At 39.7% G+C, this 17561-nt stretch overlaps 1 protein-coding gene across 1 annotated transcript; it reads left to right on the plus strand.

Annotated features, from left to right (window-relative positions):
• The first annotated feature begins 3327 nt into the window (after window positions 1-3327).
• INHBA (inhibin subunit beta A) lies at window positions 3328-16588 on the plus strand. Its single transcript, XM_058815507.1, has 2 exons — window positions 3328-4120; window positions 15005-16588. The coding sequence occupies exons 1-2, from the start codon at window positions 3328-3330 to the stop codon at window positions 15889-15891; spliced, it is 1680 nt and encodes a 559-aa protein (XP_058671490.1). The 3' UTR covers window positions 15892-16588.
• Window positions 16589-17561: the final 973 nt, after the last annotated feature.

Here is a 17561-nt window from a genome sequence, read left to right on the forward strand (position 1 = left end):
AGTTATTATATGTGTTTAAGAAAGGAGATGGATTTTGGATTTACTTTTGACCTTCTGTGTATTACTTCTGTATTGCCTAATTGGCATAGTTATTTCTGATTTTCATTAATGTAAATTGAAATGAAAATTGCCTTTTATTTTATTCCACAAGTGTTAATACCACACTTGCAAAAAATGTGAACTGTCGTTCATTGTAATTTATTTTTAGATGTCTAAACAGTTTTTAATAGTGTGATGCAATCTGCACGTCAAGGAGCCAGGAGAATTGGACAGGAGCAATATGATTCATTTTTTAAAGAGCTTTAAAGGGATCCCTAATTTAAACAGAAGGACACATTTATTCAGAGATTGAATTTTTTAAAAAAAATCATCCAAAGCCAAAGGATGCTTACTCAAATGCATTTTCCTGAATTTGAAAAAAATCCAAATTTGCAGAAAGATTATCTGGTATATCCTTAAGTATGTAAGAAGAAGAAAACAATTTGCAAAGTAGTAATTAAGTATCTGGCAAATACTGTATTTGACTAGAACAGTGTTATCTACATCTAATAATATCTATATCTAGCTATGCAATACAACAAGTTGGAGTGTATCTTCCTGACTCATAATGTTTGCTTTGTCTGATTTTAAGTTCTAGTCTTTAAATGGATACAGAAATCACCACAAGTTGATCCACGATATTTTGTCATGCTAGAGAATTAGGAGTTTCCATTAGATAATTAATTACAAGAAGTATGTCTCATACAGGAAAAACAGTCAATTGCTGATGTAACAGGATTAACCAATCCAGCACAGTGATCCGGCCCACTTTTGACAGACGTTACATGTGATGTGTACACACGAGAAGTACAGTATAAAGCTTCGCATTATAAGTACCACAAAGAGGAACTTCAGCAGTTCTTAAAGCACAATACAGCAGTCTCCTTCTGAGAGTCAGGACTAGAGAGGTAAAACTTTCAATCAGCTTTTTTCCTTTCAAACTGAAACTTTTAATTCCTGTGCATGCTATTGCATACTGTTAGGGTTACATTGAATGAATTCATATGCAGAACTTAGCAGCTCAGGTAATTTGTAGAAAGAATCTGAGCCACCATTTCTGTATGTATTCAAACACATTTCTGTATGCATTTTTTTACATATATGTATATACATGTAAGTGCAAATAAACCATGTATCAGCGGTATTGAAAGCTCTCTTTTAGAGAAGAGTGGTTTTTAGAAAGTTATGCTTTAACGTTAAATCTGTCATCATCATGGCATGCAAGTAAAATATGCTATACCTGTATGTAATGGAGATTGTATGCGATAACTGTACCTGTAGTATATGGCAAGCAACATATACCCCACAGCAAGAAGCCAGACATACTTATCTGCATTTTATTTTGATTTATGCTGCTCCCTTACTTTTCATCAGACACTGTTAGGATAGGTGCTATATTAGAACTATATATAACTCCTTTAATTATGTCATCTGTTAGTACATCTAATCATGAATGCATATTTTCATCTGAAATTATTTTTTCATCCAATTAAACTTTTAGTTCTATTTCAAGCTGACTTTCAGACTTCGTATAATTACAACAGACTTTGGGCTGTTCACAAGATCCAAGAAAATTCAATGTGTTATAGTGAGGTTTGTGTTACAAAGATGTGTTTATAAGAATGGCTGCAGGGTTTATAATGCTGACAGACCTGTAAGTGTAACAGTATATAACAGTATAGTAACTGAGGTCAGTAAAACCCAGATGAGGGGGTACTGTGGATGCCTTATAACAGTAAAAGACTTATAAAAGATCTTAATTGAAAAGGACTAGCAATATATAACATTTGTAAGACTTTGGCTGATTGTTCGATTACTTCTGTATGTTTCATTTACTCTACCTATAATTCCTTGCCTGTCTCTTAACCCATGTGCCTGTAGTCATCTCATGGAAATTAGAGACCTTTCAATGCTTATATTTATAAATTACTCCTTTCCACTGTGAAATGCAATGGTTGACAGTAATATACTGCAAGTGGAATATTTGCTGGGTAGGAGGTAAGCCCATCAGAGAAGACAAAGGTGTGGTAGAGAGAGAATGAAAGGAATGAAAAGAAAGAGGGTAAACACTAAAAAATAAGCTGCTCTAAGAAAATTGGTACAAGATAATGCCTGAAAGGGAAGAATCTCAAAATTTATAAAGTTATAGCTGTCATTTTTTCATAATCAAATGTAAGCGAGTTTGCAAACTTCAACTTTGCTGGATAAGGAACAGAACGGAGAGGATACAGAATGTAAAGGCAAACTGAAGCCATGGCAGTGGCACAGGGAATGCCTTCTCACTGCACAGCAAAGCCCTCCCTGGCATAAACTGACAAGGGGCTACCAACACCGGTTGAAACTTCTTGTGCTTTAGATTTCATTTAATTTCCAATGTCCTATTCTAATATTATGATTGCTCTCTGTGATTTAAATGAATGAAGTAATAAGTGCCTTCTAATAACAATGGGCCAAATGTAGAAGATCTTACTCAGCCTTCACTCAGACAGAATTATTATTGGCATCGATGAGGGCTTTGCCTGAGTCAGAAGCAAGTATGATTTGGCCAGATGACATGTAAGACTTCACATTCAAAGCATTTTTCAGGCATTGCTTGATTAACCCCAAACCTAATTTATCTACCCAAGAGCTCCCAGGCACAGACTAGCATAGAAGTAGGGCTATTATATGGCACTACCATGTCATGTCACATGTATGTACCAACTCCTGCTTAGGCTTTCAGTGCCTGACTGCATATTGCAGCTGAGCAGTGTATCATGTATTATAGAGCCCTCCAAACAACAGTGCTATTTTGTGCCTGTCAGATCTTTTGCCAGTGTTGATAACCCCCAGCATTTAGAAGTGAGCAGAAAAGATTTTTTTGCTTCTACTCCGGGCAGAATAATATTTTGAACAGGCAGGGGCTCTGTTCAAAATATTCAGATCCCCTGCCCTCATTCCCATCTCATTCACAAGCTATTTAACATCTCCTGCTATCCCTAACAATACCAGGCAGGACCAAGAGCAAGGTGCTCGTTAAAGATTTCACTCTTTTCATTCATTCATGTTTCCTCTGTTTAGTTAAGCTGGTGATACTGTTGAAGGAATAAAACAAACAAAACAAAACAAAAAGAAAGGAAAAAAAGGGGGGGCATGACAGCTGGGGGGGGGGGAGGGGTCAAACAGAGAGGACAAAAAAAGGAAAAAAAAAGAGAGTAAATTTACAGGAATGAGAAGATCTTTTAGAAAGGGGGGAGGGAAGGAACCACGAGTAGTGATATTTGAAGAGAGGTGTGTGTTAGGGGAGCAATGAGCATAAGGAAGCCAGCCTGCCTGTTCCTCCCCCTTCCTAATCATAGCCTTTACTCACAGACAAAACTCCCTCCCTCTCTCATTCACTCACTCACTTTAGGCCAATCCGTCCTCTCTCTCTCTCTCCCTCTCTCTGTGTCTCTCTCCTACTCTGAGACAGAGTCAGAACTCTTCTCCCTGACAGCCACAAACATCTACAGCACTTATTGCATTCAGAGAGGGAACCTGCAAACAAAACTTCACAGAAAACTTTTGGTTCTTGTTCCAGAGAATTTGCTGAAGAGAAGGAAAAACAAACAAACAAACAAGCAAACTAAACCAGCCCCCAAAAAAACTGTTCGTGAAGGGGGAGGAAAAGCAGGGCCTTTTAAAAAGGGAATCACAACAACTTTTGCTGCCAGGATGCCTTTGCTTTGGAAGAGAGGATTTCTGTTGGTGCTTTGCTGGATTATAGTGAGGAGTTCCCCAACCCCAGGATCCGAGGGGCACAGTTCAGTCACTGACTGTCCATCATGTGCCCTTGCCACGCTCTCAAAGGATGTGCCCAGCTCACAGCCTGAGATGGTGGAAGCAGTAAAGAAGCACATACTGAACATGTTGCACTTGAGGGACAGACCTAATATCACCCAGCCAGTGCCCAAGGCAGCACTTTTAAATGCCATCAAAAAACTCCACGTGGGAAAGGTGGGAGAGGATGGTTATGTGGAAATAGAGGATGATGTTGGAAGAAGAGCCGAAATGAATGAAGTTGTGGAGCAAACCTCAGAAATCATCACTTTTGCAGAATCAGGTGAGTGCTTGAAAAAAAACAAACTGTAAAATATCCTTTGTCCCCAAACTGAAAAATATCCTTTCTGCCAAAACTGCAATTAACTTATTTTCTTCTCCTCAGCAATAATGTTTTCTACAAGGTTGTAGGATGAGACTGGGGGGAAGGGAGAAGGAGGAATGGGATGGGGGGGTAGGACTCTGAAGGAATTTGATTTTTCTGACTTAGTCTTGGCTACAGATTACACTTGCTAAGCACAGTCAGTCACACAGGGAGGAAGCTCTCTAACCAATCTTGAACATAAAGTCAGGCTGCAGCAGGGTCCTCCAAACTCTGCCTGTAAATACAGAGTACTTGCAGTAAAGGGCTGGATTGCAGATTTGATGGTAAAAGAAAAAAGGCTGTAGCCTTTTGGGGAGTTTATGAAGACAGAAAGTGAACTGCAAACTACTTCAGAGACAGCCCTTTCATGTAAAAATTATAGTGGAAGTTACAAAATCAGATGAGGCAGTTTAAAGTTTTAGAAGTGAGATGGCTTTTTTGTGGGTTTTTGCCCTCCTTTTTTTTTTTGTCTTTTTTTTTCTTTAATTTAACACAGCATCTTCGGCAATAAAGAGTTTCAGGGACTGTCAGATGACTTCAATAGAACTGGACAAGTTGCTGTAGCTGATCCAATTTGTAATGCAGACTTCTGCATACTGGAAAAAAGATTCTGCTCCTAAAACACTCCTGCCAAAAATGCAACCTTGGTAGGGTGTATTTTGAACTCTTTCACAGTTCTTTTTCCCCTAACTCTTAGGCAGTAAGAGCTCAGAATATATGTGTTTAGTAAGTAAAGTCTTAAGTCTCACATAAATTGCCCATAGGAAACAGCTCTAAAATTGTACTTTGCTGTCTTGTTCCTACATGAATAGGACCAGAACCCATTTTAATTCAACGTATGTGTATCTGCACATAAATCTGTTAGTGTATGTGGGTATGCTAATGCATGCATCAATAGCAGTTACTTGCAATAAGTCTATCATCTAACTAACAGCAACTTTTTATGATGCTGTCTAGCCAAAGCATTTTTCCTGTTGCCAAGACGGTTTTAAAAGAATGTCATTGTTTTGTTTGGTACAGCATATGGTAGGCAAAGTATGCAAAGGAACTCCAAGCATTTTTGTTTAAAAGTTTGCTGCAGCAGTATAAACAATTAAGACAACACTCAGAGTTTCCAGTCCTGAAAACCTGTTGACTCAGATGTTCTGATTGCAGGGAAGCCATGCACAAGAAGTGTGCATGCTTTTAAGTGCAGACATTCCTGCTGGCTGTCTGATTTCCAACTGTACAAGGAGCCCTTGCCTTTGGAGTCCTTGTCAATATACATATTATCAGTTCTTTCAGCATGAGAGCTCAGGCTTTTCAGTTTTTCCATCCCCTCCACTTCAGAAAGCAGAGAGTAGGTGTCAGTGCCAGAGGTCATTAGAAGCAAGGGTAGCTCAACATTAGTTTAGAAATGAATTTATAAAAGCAAGGAAACCTCTAAGCTGTCTGCGAGTCAGATTCCCCACCTGGTTTTCAGCAGCTCGCTCTGAGCACAGTGGAACACATATGGCATGAACAGTGGTTTCTCTTCACTGTGTGCGTTGCAATCATTTGTAAACACATTATTGTCTCTCCTGAGCTCTGACACAAAGGAATTTGGAATTTGATATATGCCTACTCTGTACAATACCCTCCAACGGCGGCTCCCGAAGCCATTGGCTCCGGCAGTCACGTGAGCAGCAGAAACCATGCCATTGCCCACACACTGGCCAATCATCCTGCCACCGATCCCCGCCACCAGCCACCAACACTGTCACTCTGCTTGATTTACATAGCGTTGTCCTACTGCTGCTGACAAATTACTTGAAGAGGACTTAACGCTATGGAGTTGCAGGACAGGGGCATCCACTGTGTTCTCATGCCTTCTCCTTCCTGCCACAGTTCTATTCCTTCATACTAAGATGATCCTGGAAGCCTAGGCAGGAGGGCTGCTCTGTCCATTTTTTCCATACCTGCTGCCTTTCCATACCGCTTTGATTTGGGACAAGGGAGGGACTATGAGCAACCTAAAAACTGAGCTCTGGTTTGGGCTTATAATGGAAATGATAAATCCACTCTGTGGAGTAACTTCAGATTACTGAAGCATATTCATCTACAGCCATTCATCTGGTAAATTGCTAATATAGAGGATCTACCACATTTTACAGGTGCCAGTGCTGCAGCAACTTAAGTAAGCCCTTCTTGAGATCCTGTCCTCTTGTGCACTGGAAGTTATTCCTATCAAATATGGAACCAGTATCTTTTTACTGTAAAGGAAAGGGAGGCATAAAACAAAGGCAAGTGACATGTCATATAGGAAGTATGAGTTAAAAAGACAGGAATTGAATATAGCCACAGCCGCCACTTTTCGTACTGTGGGAACTGGGAATAGCATGAAGAAATTTAAACACCAAGCAGGAGAACAAACATGTTCCGCTCACAGCCAGGTTAATGTGTTTCCTGCTTTTAACATCAAACTCACTCTGCCTCAATAGAGGGCAATAAGAAATCAATGAAAATGAATGAAAACATCTCATATTGTGTCAAAAAATGTCTACAAAAAGCAAAATAAGACTTTAGGCTTCTTGTTTCTTTGTGTATGGCTTGACATAAACAAAGCCTTTAGGGAAATGTCTTTCAGATGCCACATTAACTACTTGCCTTTATAAAAATGTAGTATTTCCATCTTTCATCAGCCATATTCTCAAACATGCAAAGAAGTGGGGTGAATGAGCAAGCGGCACCCTGTGCATGCAGCTCTGTCTTGAGACTGCTTTTTTCTAAAATAAACCAAAATGCAAACAAGAGCAGACTTCAGACAATTAGAGGGCAAATAAATGTAGTAAGCTTGTCGGAAGAACAGGTGTAGTTATGTCCAGGAAATCAGCAAAATAGTTGGCAGGTACTTTTTACAGCTAACAAATCCAGGCAGATCTCTGCAAAACTAATGACTGTGAGTATTGGGCAAAAGTTACAAATGCACCCTACTGTCCTTTGGCACTCTTACAAGTAAAACATGAAAATTACTTTCTACTTGCATATCAAACTGAGATTACTAACGTTGATTGGTTCTGCTGTAAGGGAAGTTGTGCCAGAGTTCTGTGTGTTACTTCAAAGTCTTAAAATTAGTTTTTTGAGGAGAGGGGTCATAAAATTTTGTGACAAGCGAATCCAACAGGTTCAACAACAGAGATACTCAATACTTATAAATGTGATTGGCTACTAACTCGTTCATTATTTTAAGTAGACAGCTTATTAGGCAGTTCTGGGACTCTGCCAACTGAATTTGATCCTGGCAACTAAACTACCAATGAAATGGGTTGCTAACATCAGCCCCCGAGAAGGTGACAGGAATTATCAGATGGAAATACAGAAAGCTAAAGATTTATCTTCAGGAGAGATTCCAGGGGAAAAAAAGAGGAGTCTGCCAGCTATTTAGACCACTACCACTATTTTGTACCACTTCATACAGAATTCCAGGTGAACTGACTTGATCATGTGATGCCTACCTTCATGTGCAGAGGGATACATGTATTCACCTACCCTATACAACCAAGCTGGCGGTTCAGGATGGAAAAAACCCCAAAGGATGTGTCGCTTATGTATTTTGAATAATTTCGACAATTTTTATTTGAAAAGAACTGTATTTAAGGGTACAAGTACTCATGCTGAATAAAGAACAGCCACGAGAGGGCACACTCCAAAGGCTTTTTGCTCCACACGAGGCAACATTCCCGCACACTTATTTTACCTAATTGGATTCTGAATCCCAGAGATATTTATGCTTATCTGTAGCTGCTCTGAGTAGGGATCGTTTCTCTCTTCTAGTTTATTTAAAAGGCAAGGATTCACTGGAGTGAAAAGCTGCAAGGAAAATAATGCAGGAAGGAAATAGGTAGAGGAGTAAAAGATGGATGCTAGAAGTGCTGGAAATCTAGACAGATCAGAAATTATAAATATTATTTTTTACAAGATACTGAAAAATGTGACCATGAATCATCCTATGAGATGATTTGCTCACATCATTTTTTTAATGCAGTCTCCTCAGCTTTTAGAAAACAAGCCTATTTTCCCTTGTTGTTTTTTCTTCCCTCCTGCCCCCCTCCCCCCTGGCATACCAAATCAAAGATTTCAGGTTTAGCAAATGAAGGCAAACTGCTTCCAGAAGAGGAAAGCCATTCTGTATTGATCTGTTTCTCTGTATCAAAAATGTGAGAATTAATAGTGGATGGTTGGTTTAAAGAACAACCTGAGAAAGCACAGATGAATCTAGGAAGGTGGGAACCAGTTTAGAAAAACATACCTGAGAAAAAGAAAGTACGGTATGTGTCCATCTCTGTGTAGCCAGGCCCACAGTTTTGTGTGCTAGTAGGGAGTATCTGAATATATATTTGCCTGTGTGTGTGTATGAGCACATGTATGTCCTTACATGTATCCCAGGGCAAACATGCTCCTATACCTCTGCCTGCACCCATAGCATTCCTGCAGACAAGGATGTGCATTCATGTGTTTCCTCTGTGCAGGATATATCTGCCTTGCATACATGTACGTGATTCATGCTCAGGAATTCTTATATCTATATCTATATATAGAGATATGCCTATGAGAAGGCAATCTCATTTAATGCAACATAGCTTTGCAACGTTAATATAGGATTGAAGCTTAGTTGACTGGAAGCAACTGGAAATTCTGTTATTCATTTCAGTGGGCCTGGGATTTGGGCCTTAGTGCTCAGAAATTAAATATTTTAATGAAAACAAACAGGCAGCCTCGATCCACCTAATTTTAGAATTTACAGCAAATTATTACAAGTATGCACAAAAAAAATTGCTCTCTCCAAAAAAAAAAAAAAAAAAAAAAAAAAAAAAAGATGAAGCCTTGGGATTGTTTTTACCTTGGAATATTTTACTGGTGCAAATATTCCTAAACTTTGCTTGAGCTATTTTAGACGTAAACGAAGAAATCAAATAAAAGAAATAAAACAAACTTCAACGAAACAAACACCTTTTTTGTTTCTAAATATTTGAAGCCATGTGGGGGAAGGGCTTTCAATTTGGAAAGAACTCAAAGCTGTGGATGTAAAGTGCTTCCTAACAAAATAGCAGAGGAGAGTCAAGGTTCACCAGAACTGAATTATTTCACATTCTGAATGACCTTGTCAGTGCCTCTTTGGGTTAACTTTTCAAGAAAAGGTATTTAAATAAAGTCGCTGCTGCTGCTGCTGCTTTTTTTTCCCCCCATGAGCACTCAGGGAATAGTTCCTTTTTCCTGATTTTCTTTTTTGATTTATTTTTCTCTTACAACAAAATCTTCCTTTTCTGACAGCTAATGGTAAGTAAGCATGAAGATAAGGTATTAATTGTGCCATAATTACCCCTCTCACTGTAAGAGGCAAGAGTAAGGGATAAGGAATGAAAGTATGTGACCTGGATGAGTGGTCACATATGCTGGATAATGAATAATCAGAATAAATTGTTTGCCAGTGATCCATAGGCTGAAATGCATTCACAGAAATGGCCACTGTCTGACTGTGGCAATAGGAGACTTGTAATCATCAGTCTGCCTAGGGGATAATTACAATACGATAGCACTAAATTCTCTGAAAAAATTCTACACTGCAAAGAATTCATCTAACTCCAGTGGTCACTCATTAGTAAACATTTTGAGCAATTATCTCTCAATAACCATGCTCTGCTCTTCACTCTCTTTAGAGGAACCTTTCTAGTAACCTATTTTTTTTCTGTCTCCTGGGGAACGGAAATGAGAAGTGAAGGGAAGGATGCTTTTGAATGTAATTACAGATTGGCACGCAGTACAAATTCTCCTAAATCTAAACATAGGCAGTAGTAAAGCTAGCAACTAAAAAAGGAAAAAAAAGCTTGCTTTGTATGGAAAAACAGTTCACTTACAGTATAATGTAAAAACGTTTCAAAATTAAGCACCGGTGAAGCATAGATATTTAAAGCGACAGCACCTTCTTACGTACTGAGCATTTATCAAAGAAAAATAAATTCCGTGTATTAAGAGAAATTAAGAATAAGCCACATTATAATGTTACAAAGAATAATGGCTTTCATTATGAAAGAAAAAGCCTTAATAATTTAAGAGCATAAAGGTAAAAAAAAAATTAAAGATTTTTGCATTTTACTCAAAAGAAGATACTCTCAATTGTATAGCTTCGACCCCACCTAGTATCTGTGTATAGCTTGAAATAGCAGGGCTTGATCTTGAATCCTGCTGCAAATTGCAAATAACGGAACTTCAATGGCATAGTTAAAGCCAGCCATACAGAGGGAAGGATCCTTAGCCTCAGAGGAAGAGCACCCTGGACCTGCAGATCTCTGCTGGAGCACAGCATCAGCTACCTGATGCAGGGCTGCCCCTCCAGTCCCCCCGGGCCTGGGCCCTCAAGGGCTCTGCCAGTGTCTCCACGGGCTACTGTGCCATGCCCATCACCCACGTGCTGCTCGGGAGCAGGTGCTGGCTGCAGAGTGCGAGCCCTGGCCAGCCCTTCCAGAGGCGGAGAGTACCTGTGCAGGCTCCCCTCTGCTTGCATGTTCAGGTTTCTCTCCTAAAAAGGTGCATGAGCACTGCTGAAGAGAAAAACAGATATGAGAAAACTCCCGTGCTATATATACTGCTACACTTTCTTTCCATTCAGTAACTCCTTCCATTAAACCTTTTACCATATATGCACTACTTAGAGCTTGTATTTTTAACCACTTCTCACATCATTTGCTGGTGTCACTTGCCCTGCTAGACTGCTCCTTTGGCATCACAGCCCTCCTTCTGGAAGGGACTTTGCTTAGCAGTAAAGCAGAGAGGTGGCCTCTCCAATGTTTTGGGAAAGGGAAATGAGGAAAAGCAATCAAAAGGAGCCCAAAGTAATCCCTTGTCTCCTTTTTCAGCTGCCTTCTGCTATGATAACAATCCAGGCTGTTGACACTGCTGTTTATATGAGCATGGAAGTGATGAAGGCATTATCACTGTTGGGCTGTGGGTCTTTCCTCAGCAGTCAGGCAGGAGGAGCAGGATGATTACAAATAGAAAAAGACCCTTGCAAATCACCCATGGCAAATGTAACAGCAGGAAAAAAGGCTAAACCAAATGTAATCATGGAAGTGATACCATCCCCAAATTTCAGGAGTCTCCCTTTTACCTTCATTTTGATGAACTGAAGCTTTAATCCTGACCGTTAATTCAGACCTATAAAGAAAGACTGCTAAATCCCTAAGAAATATCTTGAGAAATTTAACTATAGATTTTTATTTTTATTTTTTTGTCTCAGAACACTTGAAGAATTTATTTTATTGTAGCACTGAACCTTTTGGAAACAGAGATCCTGTTATAAAGTGAATGTGTAACCATAATAAGTCAGATCCTAGGGTCTCAATTTGGTTTTAGAACAGGCCAAACTCTGATTTCAAAATGAGCTTGTCTGAGAACAGTGTCCTCTTAAAAACTGCAGGATTCATACCATTTGTGCTGTGTGATCGTAACAAACTAGTTGTGAATGTGGAGAGAATTCAGAAAAGCTTCGTTTTTTCCTAATGTGAAAGCATGCTTTTTATCCTCAACCTTGCACTATTCCCAGTCTCCTTCTAAAAAGACCTATGAAAGGGAAAGTGTTTTTTAATTGCTATAAAACCTTTTATTAGCTGTGCAGGTTTCAGGATTTTGTTTCATTCAGAAATATTAGGTTCAGATAAGCTCCCTGCATCTTTTCCTTTAGACTCTTAACCCACCATTTGTTTCTGAAAATGTAGCTAACGACATCCAGAGAGGCTGTTATTGTAGCTAACAACCTACAAGGAGCCTGTTATCCCTGTAGAAGGACATGTCTTAGGCTACCTTGTTCAAGCTCACTTCCCTTAAGTAAAGAAAAAGCAAGTACTCATGTACTTTCACCATACTGTTCAAATATTTTTAGTAATGAGGAAGAATCCTACTTTGACACATGGAGGAGCATTTGAAAAGCTATTTAAGAGGGTTTTTGAGGTCCTGTTCCTTTCATGTAATATTTGTCAAAAAGACTGCTTGCATCATTACACTTCTGGCCAGTGCAAAAGGTAATGTGAATATTTGCTGTTGCAGATACGTCACTTTGTAACTATTTTCAACTCCCACTAGGATGGAAATAGCAGAATGTGAAATACCATGCACTAGCACTTAACAGTGCTAGGTTATTCTGTAATTCAGGGCTGCCTGGATTTTTAGATTGGATAGGTCATACAGCTTCTTCCACTGCTGAGCCAGGTCAGCACACCCTACCCGCTTTCTCCAGAGCAGATGACCAGACCAGATTTTTTTGTCCATTTCCAACACAGATGAGCTTCTCATGCACCCAGCACAGTTGATCTGCCATGCACAGGACCCCCAGTAAAGCCAGAACTGCTGTCTATGCGCAGCTTGGTTTCTCAAGAATGCAAAATAAGTATAGCAATTCCCAGCAATCCATGCTTATTCCAGACAGAAGTCTGTGAGCTCTGGGGAAAGAGAGCAGCTGGGAAGAAGGTCTTCTGCAGCTTGATCTAAACCACATTTTATTTTACCAAGGTTTGCTTGAGTAGAGGCAGCAAGCAGAATGGGTTGAATAGAGAGTGTTGGTTGGCAGCAACCAGCAACCCACCCTTGGCACATCACCTGCCTTCAGGTTCCCTTTAAGTCCAGGCCCCCTCAGAAAGGATTTATCAGGACTGGAAGGGATAACCTAAAGTTAGAAGCTGGCTTTAGAAGGGAGAGTCGGGGGGAATAAAGCCAGAGTCTGGCTGGTTCTCACAGCCCTTAGAAGTATCCATTATCTGAGAGAAAACTCCATAACACCCTATGTACAAGGCAACCAGCCTTTCGGACTTCCGTTGGACTGGAGGGATGTCACTGTACAACTCCTCACGCTCTGAAACTGAGTCAGGAGTGACATTGGCGTCTGTCACCTGACCTCTGTTCAAACACAGCTGGCAGCTTTGATATAGTTTGATTACCAGAATGGAAAAGAACCCAGCATTAGCCATTCAGTCATTATTGAATGAATCAATTAAAAATAATAGAAAAAGAGTACTTTCATCATGCCTCACAGTACTGGTCAGCTTGCTCTGTCTTTTTTATGAGTACTTCCTTAAAAGAAGAAATTAATGTAACTCACTCTGAAGACTGGCATCAGCTTCTCTCAGTCTGTGAGAAGCAGTTAACACAAACCATGTGTTTCCATATCTCAGTGACAGTTAAAGTCTACAATTTCACACTCTCACTTAGTGGGAAAACAAAAACAAAACACTGTGCCCTTTGGACACTGTAATTCAGAAATGTCTCTCTCTTTGACCTGGGAATGCCACGAGGGAAAGCTGAATGTGTCAGTGCTAGTACTTCACAGAGAAGAAAAGCAACAGGTAGCTCAAGGGGCAGCACGGCCTGCCTACAAACTTCAGTAATCATCAACTCTTCAATTTGCAAGTGAACACGAGGTAGATATCTCTTGTGATTTTTGCTCCAGTCCTGTCTCACCTGAGAATGGGAAAATAGGGAAATGGTCAGGGAGCCCATAGTGGTGAATTCAGTTGCAGTGGGAAGCGAGGAGAAGACCCTTGCTACAAAGAGGGCAACTTTTCCTGTTATGTGTCCTGCTACTTCTGTTTTAATCACCACTTTCTGGTCTTAGGCTGCAAAGTTACAGTTCACTGACAAGAAGAATTGCTGCACAGAAAATTCGTTAAACAACTATGGGTAGCTCAAGAATAATATTAAAGACAAATTGATAATTATGAATACAGTTTCTTTCTCACTAAGGCCAGATATCTGTATATTGCAAATCTCTGACCCCAGTCCATCCTGGCTGAGAAGGAACAAAAGACATCATTAGGGCTTTTTTTTTTTTGTTAAGAAAATAGAAAAGTACCTCTCTTGAAAAAATTATATCACCACCATCCCCCAGCTAATTCATTCTCTCTTAACTTCTTCATGCTCTAGTGATCAAATCATTAAACAGCCCTCATTATTCATTCCAGCTTCTGCCAGGGATATGAGCTCTGTATCCGAGAAACACCTCCTCACCATCACAATCATCATAATGACATCTTAGAAGTTGATACAATTATGCCAGAGAACCATCCCATAATTATACAGTTCTTTAGCTCATTTCTTAGTGTATTCACCATTACTATAATCACAGCAAGTACAGTGCCTTAAATTAGGAACAGGATCTACAGCTAACAGGATGAAGTCTGCCTGCTGCAATTCTTCAATTCTTCACAATATAAATCTGAAAACTTTTTAAAGTGGAGGTTCATATTTTAGGCATGTGTTTGTTTTCGAAACAATAGATATTTACAAACTCATTTTAAGATGCAAATGAAGGATGTATTGTTATGGAGGGAGAGTGTAAACCTCTTCCCCACATAATACCAAAGTATTGCTAAAGAACTGGTAGCACTGGACCTTATTTCCTAACCAGATATTAGGTGTAGATTTTTTTGCATATGGTACATATGGACTGCCATCATAAAGCATTTTTGCCTTTGAGCTCACAGTGATCACAAAGACAGCTGAAGCAAACCTTGGCAGCCACTGATGCTTATTTGCCATGAGATCCATTAATCCCTTACATTGTCACTATGAAAAATGGTCTGGTTAAAATATGCTGGAAAACAGGCAAATGTATTTTCACAAAATATAAACTGAGGAGGGGGTGAAGGAAGGTTAGACAGAAAATCCATAAAAATTAAAGAACCAAATAGAAAACCTAGGGCACTTCACGCCTGTGGAAAAAGTAACAGAAGTCTCTTTAACAAAATCAAGCAGACATACTAACAAGCTCTTCCTGTCTATTTCCATTTACCAAATCAGGCACAGCCAAGAAAATGTTGCACTTTGAGATTTCCAAGGAAGGCAGTGAATTATCGGTGGTGGAGCATGCTGAAGTGTGGCTCTTCCTGAAGGTCTCCAAGGCCAACCGGAGCAGGACAAAAGTCACCATCCGCCTGTTCCAACAGCAGCGACAGCCAAAAGGCAATTCTGAAGGAGCAGAAGATACAGAGGATGGGGGGCTGAAAGGTGAAAAGAGTGAGACTTTGATTTCAGAAAAGGCAGTGGACACTCGTAAGAGCACTTGGCACATCTTCCCTGTCTCCAGCAGTGTCCAGAGACTCCTGGACCAAGGCAAGAACTCTTTGGATGTGCGGATTGCCTGTGACCTTTGTCAAGAGACTGGAGCCAACCTGGTGCTACTGGGCAAGAAGAAGAAAAAGGAAGATGATGGGGAAGGGAAAGAAAAGGAAGCTGGAGAATTCACAGGAGAAGAGGAGAAGGAGCAATCACATCGGCCCTTCTTGATGATGCTTGCCCGGCACTCAGAGGATCGCCAGCACAGGCGGCGAAGACGAGGCCTGGAGTGTGATGGCAAAGTTAACATCTGCTGCAAGAAGCAGTTCTTTGTCAGCTTCAAGGACATAGGGTGGAGTGACTGGATCATTGCTCCTACAGGTTATCATGCCAACTACTGCGAAGGAGAGTGTCCCAGCCATATAGCAGGCACATCTGGCTCATCATTATCTTTCCACTCCACTGTCATCAACCACTACCGCATGCGGGGCCATAGCCCCTTTGCCAACCTCAAATCATGCTGTGTGCCCACCAAGCTCCGGCCTATGTCCATGCTCTACTATGACGATGGCCAGAACATCATTAAGAAAGACATACAGAATATGATTGTGGAGGAGTGTGGCTGTTCGTAGACGCTAGTGTGCACAAGACCCTTCTTGTTAAGTAGAAAATGTATCAAAAGCCCAAGAAGAGGAAAGACCTGACATGGTATAATATTTTTTGAGTGAAACAATCATCAGAAATATAAGCAAAAATAGAAGAGAGCAAGAAAAGGGAGAGAAAGAAGAAAAAAAAAAAAGACTTATGGAAGATCAGAAAAGACTTCAGCTGCAAAAAAGGAAGAAAATGTCATGAAGATGGGCTTGAACAAGATAGTCAAAATGGTGGTATGGATTGGGGATTTCCCCTTCCTTTCAGTATGCTCCTTATCTTGTTACATAGTATACTAAACATTAGTTACTACTAGGGGAAGGAAGTTTTGTTCCCTCCCTTAGTTACCCATCAGGTCAAGCCATGGTAGCAGCTCATCTAACCTACAGAAATTTGGACAAAGTCCAAAAGGTCAATGAAAAGCCATGTGTATGATCACTGCAGTCACTGGCGCTTTCCCCCCACATGTACAGAGCAACTGAGTAGGTGTATAGTGTTTGTGTTTGTATATATATGGCTATGTATTTACATACATGTCTCTATACATACAGACACAATACACATACTTAACATTGATCAAGGGTCAATAGTGTGCAGGGTGTGTACACCTTCATCTTCTGCACTACATTTACAAAAAAAAAAAAAAAAGAAGAAAAAAGGAAAAAAGAAAAATGAAGAAAAAAACGGAACAAAAAATTAATGAAAGAATAAAAGTTACATTCTGTAAAGGTGCTTACAATGTTAGAACTATGCAACCTAGATGGTTTGAAACTGTTTACCTGCAAGAGAAAGAAAAAAAAAACAGAGAGACTTTTTTTTAAAATGGAAGTAACTTGTTTAAAAAAAATCTTTGGTGAGAGATACTTGAAAGGAACATGTTTGTCCAGTTGCTGGAGTCAAACATTTCTATATTTTGTAAAAAAAATTTTTAATCGTTTACTATTTGCACTACAATGGTGTCTGACCTGTCTAATCCTTATTTAACAAATATTTGCAAGGGAGGGTGGTTGGGTGTGGGAGGGGTTGAGAGCTGCACTTATTGTGAGCTATACAAGAACTGCTACAGCACACAAAATAGCTATTTTTATTATTATAATAATTATTATTATTATTTTGTACCTTAAAATGAATAGACACATACACCAAAGACATTTGTGCAAGCCTCTATAAAGTCTGTTTGTGGTTGGTACCATTCACCTGTAATGAGTTAGGGTTTGAATTAAGTCAGTGGGTTGATTACATTCAGGCTATAATATCTGTTAACCAGTTAAATTCAAATAGTGCCCTCAACAAAAAATCACCATTTGATGTAAGCCCAGAAAATCCCTGGGATTTGGATCCAAAGTGCTTGGATCTGAGGTCCATCTGAGCATAATCATACTGTTTTGTATGTACAACACTAAACTCAGCCCTTATGCACAGCAAATGTGCATTGTAGGGAAATAACTTTGTCCAAGGGATATACATACATATGTATATATTCCTGTATGTATATATGTATGTATACACAAGGTATAAGCACTTCTGGCTTCATTTTACTGTTCTTAAAACAATGAATGTTTGTGTGCAAAGCACAGTATGTTAAAAGATTTTTTGTTTCTTACTGCCAAGTGGGAGGCTACATGTTCAAAATGGTATTTGTGCAAGAGAA

The sequence above is a fragment of the Ammospiza caudacuta genome, chromosome 1 (genome assembly GCF_027887145.1).
Source record: "Ammospiza caudacuta isolate bAmmCau1 chromosome 1, bAmmCau1.pri, whole genome shotgun sequence".
NCBI lineage: Eukaryota > Metazoa > Chordata > Aves > Passeriformes > Passerellidae > Ammospiza > Ammospiza caudacuta.

Coding starts and splice junctions, on each gene's coding strand:
- INHBA (XM_058815507.1), top strand. CDS start 3,328: ATGAGCATAAGGAAGCCAGCCTGCCTGTTCCTCCCCCTTCCTAATCAT. Junction 4,121..15,004: donor CATCACTTTTGCAGAATCAG/GTGAGTGCTTGA, acceptor TTACCAAATCAG/GCACAGCCAAGAAAATGTTG.